Consider the following 8,377-nt stretch of genomic DNA (forward strand, 5'->3'; position numbering starts at 1 on the left):
CTCTCTGATAATGATGGCTTTCTGTCAGAGCAGATGTGTGACGACGTCGGTCTAAGCATGCTAAGATTATTATTTGTGATGGCTAAATACATGATGGACTTCACTATATTATGGATATTTCTTTTACTTTTTCTACTATTATGACTAGTTCTACTTCTGAGAAAATCCTACTTCCCATGTGTGAACAATTCCCAAATTTTGCACAAAGGTCCAGTGTCATGCCAGATAGCCAAAAACCAACCAATAGTCCTAAAGGTGGTGAATTTTGAAAATTCCCATTAAATCAACAATATGTGCTATATATTTGAATCTTTAGTAGTTTACACAAATCTGCTTTTAAATGCTAACAGCTGCTGTCTTGTTTTGCCCAAAATTTCCTAGAGTTGTGATAATCCTGATATCCAACCACAAACATAAACTTCAAGATGAGAGATTCGGAAAAGAACCCAAATAATTTCTGAAAGATGAATCACCAAAAGTGACTTATATATCACAACAGCTCAAGGTCAGGGTACAATCTTCAACTTGCAGTAACCTTTAGCCCTTTGCTAGGCAATTTTATCTTCTTCACTTGTAAACAATGCACCCACAAGCTAAAGTAGGCCACTAAATTTAAAAGGAAACCAGTGCGGGAAATGACAAACTTCTATCTCACTGAAAAAGAACAGACAATCTTACACATAAGGTTTTATTGTTTTATTTAGTAAATTCAGATGGATTTAATTCTTGATTGTACTTCCAGGTCTGTTTGTTGTTTTTCCTTGCTCTTTTTCTTGTGATTTTGGAACAAAACCAAAGTTGTTATTGTCCAAAATATATCATTAGCATCAGAAAAAAAACAAAACAAAAAACAAATCCAAGTTGGTAAGAAATGATAGAGGTTAGAGTTTTGTTAAACTTGTCTGTGCATGTCTGTTCTGTCTGTCATGTGGAAAGCGTTCTGCCCTCAAACCCCAACCCGCCGGCAGGGGAAGGTCCAGCTTCCATGACTCTCACGGGTCTTAATGTATGAAATCAAGCATTCTATACCTCGCCGTAATCTTAAGAAACTCAGCTACAACTGTAGCTAATCCACATTGAGAACATTAGACCACAGCACACTCCTTAGGCCACTATGTTCAAAGAGAGAAAAGTCTCTGTCTTTTTCCACAGCTGTGAGTAACAAAATAAACACTGAGCTCTATAACAAGAGCCTAAGTGAAACTGCAAGTCGAGCTGAATCACCTGATATACAGGTTGGGTATGTTACCTACCAAATAACTGCTACAAAATCAGAAATTACACAGCTGAAAAAGTCAGCAATGATGACAAATTGTATCTTACCTTTGATGTTTTTTTATCAAAAGTTGCTCCAATGTGCATAAAATTCATATTTTGATAAATTCAAATCATGTAGTTAGACAGATACCGCCATTACACACATCTGAGCACTTCCGTCTAATGAGGCGCATAGTGCTCGTGCGTAAAATGGCCGGTCCCTCCTTTACCCAGCTCTGATTGGCCAGGGCTAAAGCCCACCCCCAAAGTGTTTGATATCACCAATTTCTACAGGCTCTCAGCTTTGCAACACTGTGTTAAATATTCTGATTGGTTAAAGCATTGCTGAACAAGACACATGCGTATCGCCACCAAATAGTGGAACCCCACCGAATGGCAACGCAGAGACTTGAATAAAAATGGATATGCGTTTATTAAGTCAAAGCACAACACCTAGTGGTCAAACATATGACTAATATTGATTGGAATCAATTTGACTGACATATTACAGTTACAAACTTGTTTCCAAACTTGTGGAAAACTTTGGCATAGTTGTGGCAAAGTGGGCTTCCACCTGAACTTTTTGGCATAAAAATGTGTATCTTTGGCATAATGATTATTTGTACCACCAAACTTGCTGCACATAATGTCCATGCAGAAGTTAAATTTGTTCTGCTTTTTCTGCTTCTACAGCCTTTAATAATGATTATTGGCTTTATATTTGATGTACATTTTTAGGTTTGTTTGGGCGGAATAAAGATTTCTGTATTTGAAACATGACTTATTGTCAGTATCATATATTTTCAAAACTTCACATCATATGTATCCACTAAGATCCTATTTCAATCTGAACAAAAATTAGCCATGTAGGTCATGTAGAAGCTTAGAAAAACATTATTTGTTATGGGTATGTAATTTTCGGCGAAAAGTGGCAAGGGCTTAAGAGGTTACATTTTGGATGTTTTTGGTTGGTTTTTTTCCCAACATGATATATTTTTACCACTGAAGAAATAGTGGTGCTACAATACATCGATCCACATCAATGTATTAATTGACAATCCACTTACATCAATACACAATGAAAATATCGATCAACATCGTCATCTTTAAGATACGCCTTCATTTTGAAATTCACATAGCACGTCTGTAAGTCCGAAGCATCATTTCCTGCGCAGGAATGGTAATATAATGTAGCAAATGTCACGCAACAACAAAGCCTTGCAACCCCTGCTGACACCCAAATTTGTACACGGTAATATGCTGCCGGCGACCAGTAATGCCCCGCTGCCACTTCCTGAATGTGGAGCCAACCGCTATAAAACACCAACGAAGAAGACGCGAAAGTATGTTGACTGCATTGTTTATATTGTTGCTCGGCAAAGCAAGGAGTCAAAGAGAAAAAGCCACGTGAGGAAAGAGGGAAAAATTATTAACTACATATCAGGATATGAAATAATAATGAAAGAGCAGTGCTATAGTAGTGATGCTGATTTTAAGACGATAAGAATTGGGTTGAAGAAGGTTGCTTTACAAGGGGTTTAGCCCGCACGTGAGTATTCAATATTCGGTCAGTGCTTGTAAATGGGTTGATGATTTATACTAATTCCCCACAACAAACAATATCTGTTCATGTAAAAAAAAAAAAAAAAAAAAAAAAACAGGACTCCTGAATAACAAGTGTATGGAAGTCCACTTGAGATATATTTATTTATTATTAAAGAAGAAAAAAAATTCTCAGAACCATACATGTAGCATTACCACATGTATCTGTGTACCCTTCGTTCTTTAATTATTCCGTTTTAAAACTAGATCAAAACAAATAAATCATGTGGTTATTATAGTTTTACATGAATTCATCATATGCCCCTTAAATACATTTTTATACTTAATATATACTGAATCGAATAGAATCAAAATCGTATCGTGACAAACTTTGTGATATCGGCAAACATCGTATCGTCATCCAAATATATTGACATTGTATCATCATCGTGACGAAGCTGGTGATTTACACCCTTATTAAGAAGCAATTTTTCAACAATCTCTACTTTACCCTCTTCAAAGTAGCTAAAACCTGCAAAGCTGGGTTTAGCTGGGTTTAGTTCTTGTGCTTTCATAAGGACAAAAACATATTTTTGTGCTTATGAAATCTTCAAAACCAAATATGATAGTAGACCAACTTCAGCAAATTTGTCCTACTGCTTCCACTACAATAGGAGATATCTGATTCGATATTCTTATACTGTATATATTGTCACAAAATTGGATTTAATTTTCAACTCAAATATCCAATTTTTCTTTGTGTAAAAAAGGCTCGTGTGATTGACATGTTTGATTTTCAAAAATACAGAAACAGTGTAAAGTCTAAAAAAAAAACAAAGAAATCAAAGAGTGAAAAAACAACCAATAAAAAAACAACAACATTAGGACTTGTTAACCAAACTTGTTATACCTAAATGTTGCAGAATTGATCAGGTATTATTATATGAACAGATGGAAACAATCAAATTAAAGGTAAAGTTATGAATCTTCTTGTAAGAAGATTGTTAGGTTCGTCATTATTAGATTTAGGCAGTGCAGTTTGCTGATGAATTAGAAGTTAAGTCTGACTATTTCAGAGCTCAACGTGCTCCGTTTTCTGCTGATGTTCTTTGATCTTCTCTGGTAGGGTGTGAGTCATGAAGACAAAGCGGTCCTTCTTTAGTTGATGACCAGACTCAGATTTTAAATCTAATCCCATGTACTTCTCATCTCCTCCATACTTTGGCCAATGAGTAAGACCCTCCCCATTCGGCGACCTACATGGTAAACAAAATAGTTTTTAGTGGATTTATATTTGGGAAAACATTAAAATGTTGATGTTTGTTTTTTACCCTGTGCGGGCAAAGTTGCCCCAGTAGTTCATCATGGTTTTACTGAACTCTACCTCCTCTTCAGGGCAAGGATCTAGATCATCAGAATTCTGGTTAAATATTCAGTAACCAAGGAAACAGAGCTGTAATCATTAAATAGTTTTCTACTTACCAACTAATCCCACATCATTTGTAAGGAAACAAAATCCAAACACCATAAAAATTTCATCTCCATGATCACTCCCAACAAAGTCAGGCCTATTTTTCTTTAGGAATCTGGGTGGATACTTGTACTCATACAGGTAAACATCAGCCCCAGCATCTACAATTGCATAAAAAGTTAAATAATTCAATGAGATGAGTAAAAATTAGTGATTTAATTGGGGGATGAACATACAAAAAATGGAACTAAATTACCTCTGTGTGCATTAGCAGTCTTGATAGCTGGAAGATTAAATATCAAATCTCCGAGAAACTCTGTGAACCCTTTTCTATTCTTGACACGATCCTTACCAGTTCCGATATATTCCTCAGTCAATAAATCAATCTTAAAGTCATCTCCTGTCTTCAATAAAAAGAAGGAAAGTGTTTTTAAAAATCACAATTGAATCCTTTAAATTGTATTAATTTATCTATTAGATTGGATCTTTCTTACACCAGGGAAGAACATGGACAACATCTTACGAAACTCATCCCGATCAAATCCTTCAGTCCAGTTTGAGATGCCAAAAAACTAAAAATAAAAACCCCACAAGAGCATAACAATTAATTTGGAAAAAAGACAATTATTTATTAATTCCTAAATTAATTAGAACTTACATCTGCCATGACCCAACCGCCTTCATCACTGTTAAAACCAGTCATAAATGGGATAGTTAGGAGTTCATGCTTCTCGAACAATTCATCCACACTTTTTTTCAGGAAATGACCATCAACATTGATAGTGTATCCAATCTGTACATCCTAGACAGAAAAAAAAAAACATGTTAAAAAAAGTTGTATTTAGAATCACGCAGAGTATTGCTTTACAAAAGCTCATCTCCTGAAGTAATTATTCTGTATCTTACTTCTGCAATAGCCATAATGGAATCAAGATCAAGGTTTCTCATGCAATCACCGATCTCCTCTGTGCTTTTGATGCTACAGCCAGTACCATTTGCAATTGCCTGAAAAGAAAGAGCAAAAGAGGGCCCACTATGGTTTTTTGGTAACACTTTGTAATAACCATCATCTACAAAGGGGAAATAATGGTAAATAGATAGTTCATTAACCTGTAGTTAATAGTTATTTACTGTTAACAAACAATGTAATTTTAGTTAATAATGTTTTTTAATGATTTATAATGCTATAATTGATATATAAACAGTTTATTGATGCACACGTTATAACATTGTATACACTTTATAAAGTGTTTGTTAATGATTAACAAAGGATTGGTAAACCTTGGTTATGGTTTATAAAACATCTATAAGCATTACAGAGACACATAGACCAGATATGTGTTAATGGTTTATTATTGTTTTATGAAGCATCTATAAACATGTTTTAGATAGATAATCAATACTTTACTAATGGTTAATGTTTGGTTTATAAATCATTAATTTACTCTATATATATAGCAGTTTTTACCCTTTATAGATGATGGTTATTATAAAGTGTTAGAGGTTTTTGTTTTGTTGGCAGTGACAGCCACTGACTTCAGAATGCAGCAGATTATTCATGTGAGTAAATAAGTGACAGAATCAAACCAACATAGCAGAGCGATTGATAACTTCCGGTTGACATGCTGGTATGTGTTTGGTTAGTGGGAATAATGTGGATATGTAACATTCTTGACTCGCCTTTGTTTTCATGTATGGTAACTAAGGTATATTAAGGTGAATGTTTGGGAAACTAAACCCAATGTAAATAACCTGAGTTAGAGGAAAAGGGTTGTCCGACATGATCACGTCCATTGCTGCGGTTCCACTCTCGGCAATGGCACGTTGGAAGAGCCCATCGGACAATGGAGAGAGAAGCTGTTAATGAACAAAACAAAGATATGTTACATGTGAACAGTTCAACACATAAACATTCACTGACTGATCTTAATTTCACTTTAGATATCTAGATCACCATTTACACTTTGGGATTTCTCTAGGAGGTTTCTCTTGCTCAAAGCTGCAACAAACCACAGGTTTTCTCTTCAATCAGATGACTGAGGGTGCAACTCCTTTAATTTAAACCTTGACTCCTGGGTAATATTCAGCCATAAGAGTTATCTAGGTTTGATGAAATTCAGGGAGGTGAACTTATTAAACATATTTAAACAAGTTGAACAAAATTCATTGAGATTCAGTATTTAAAAAATCAAGCAAAGGTAAATGAAGGCCAATGGATGAGTCTTAAATCAGTTAAGTCCTTACCAGAAGTGAAACACTCACTCCACCTGCAGACTCTCCAAATATTGTTACTAAATCTGGATCCCCTCCAAAATTATGAATGTGCTGTTTGGTCCACCTCAAAGCTTGAATCTGGTCCAGCAGACCAAAGTTCCCCGACATTTGTTCATCCCCAGTGCTGAAATGACACAGTTATATTTAGGTTTGTTTATTTGTCGAATAGAAGAACATATTCACTGTCAGAGGAGTGCAGGAACAAACCTGAGGAAGCCCAGAAGTCCCAAGCGATACTGGATTACAACTACAACCACATCCTGATAAGCTGCCATAGCAGAGCCATCATACATAGAGGCAAAGCCAATAGTAAAAGCACCACCATGGATCCAAACCATGACCTACAAAGGAATAAAACACATTAGAGTTTTCCACCCTACATTTTTGTTCCAACAAATACAGTTTCTTACTGGAAGCTTGGCATCCTCATCTCTGTTGGCAGGTGTGAAAATGTTCAGGTAAAGACAGTCCTCAGAAACATCAGGTATATCCATTAACATTCCACTCATTTTTTCCAATAATTCCAAATTCATTTTCTTGCTCTGAATGCATCTGATAAAAAAGGTAACCAGCGATTTTCTATCATTATTATTTATGAATGAAATAAAAAATATCTTGTGATAAAAGTCTCACATTAGCGGCTGCTTGGTGGCATCTCTCACACCTTCCCATCCCTCGATTGGTTGAGGAGCTCTCAGTCTTAGTGAAGGACCGATGGGTGGCTTGGCGAACGGGACGCCCAGGTAGGCATGAACCCTTGTATCTGTTCCTTTTACATTTAACTGTAGACCTCTCAGTGCCCCTAGTGTCGTGTGGACTTCAGGTGCTGTCAGGACATTAGGACTCACATCTGTAGAGGAAATATTTACTGATTAGAAGCTTGAATTTGTTGCAAATTATGACTGGAGTTTGCAAGCATGAAGTGACCCTTACTACTCCTTACAGTTTTTTTCCAGAACCACACCCACTTTTAGTTCCAAGCTACAGGCTGTCATGTAGGTGAAAGGACTGACTGCTTTAGCATTCAATGCTATTGTCCTATTTTATTATTTAGTTGAAATCCAGTATTTTGATTGCATTGTTTTCGTTTATTCACACCTTTTATAGTCAAAAAGGGATCTGCTCTTATGACTGCAACAAAACAACTGTGTGGTGACATTTTTATCTATCTTTACACCTTTTGCAACATTTGTGCTATCTTTCTCTCTATCACTCTAGTCAGGTCATCAAAATACATTCTTTGCTTAGTCTTTCACCTTTAGACTCCTTACACAAGCAGGCAAAATAAACCCAACGATACACAAAGGGAGAAACGGCAGCGTCATGTTCATAATAATCACGCTCTGATGCTTTTGAAAGATAGGTATAGCTAAAGTACAAAATGATTTAGACTGGGTGAAGATTCCACCGTTAAGGTGCAAATGATTAATAACCTTACCAGGCTGGTCCGCTGCAACCCTCAGACATAAGAGAGAAATGAAGAAGCAGAAAGTTTGCGCTGCATGGAGCTCCATGTTGGTCTGTGTAGATTATGTAACCCTGCAGTGCATGCACAAACAGAGAGCCGAGCAACGAACTTTGCCCCTGAACAAAGCAGAATAGTGCTGTGATTACGTCACCTCTAAACGTGACGTTTTCAAACTTTTCACATAAACAGAGACGTGGTCATGTTTGTAACTGATCAGATTCAAATTTTGTTTACTAATGTAAACATAGTAAACCACCATTGTGTGTGGAAGAAGAGTTTTTGCTGCTACACTTTAAAGAAACAAAAACAAAACTAAAGCTCCTTTATTCAAGCTCACACCAAAATAGACAAATCAGAAAAGCATT

The 8,377-nt window shown here is 36.1% G+C and overlaps 1 protein-coding gene across 1 annotated transcript; it reads right to left on the reverse strand.

Moving 5' to 3' along the window:
• Positions 1–1,671: 1,671 nt before the first annotated feature.
• On the reverse strand, positions 1,672–8,140 carry LOC114464672 (fatty acyl-CoA hydrolase precursor, medium chain-like). Its single transcript, XM_028449098.1, has 13 exons — positions 7,983–8,140; positions 7,178–7,394; positions 6,955–7,096; positions 6,752–6,885; positions 6,515–6,668; positions 6,023–6,127; positions 5,177–5,275; positions 4,929–5,072; positions 4,765–4,842; positions 4,527–4,674; positions 4,282–4,431; positions 4,131–4,203; positions 1,672–4,055 (listed from the first exon to the last, which is right to left on the reverse strand). The coding sequence occupies exons 1-13, from the start codon at positions 8,056–8,058 to the stop codon at positions 3,872–3,874; spliced, it is 1,704 nt and encodes a 567-aa protein (XP_028304899.1). The 5' UTR covers positions 8,059–8,140; the 3' UTR covers positions 1,672–3,871.
• Positions 8,141–8,377: the final 237 nt, after the last annotated feature.

Source organism: Gouania willdenowi, chromosome 6 (assembly GCF_900634775.1).
Source record: "Gouania willdenowi chromosome 6, fGouWil2.1, whole genome shotgun sequence".
Taxonomy (NCBI): domain Eukaryota; kingdom Metazoa; phylum Chordata; class Actinopteri; order Blenniiformes; family Gobiesocidae; genus Gouania; species Gouania willdenowi.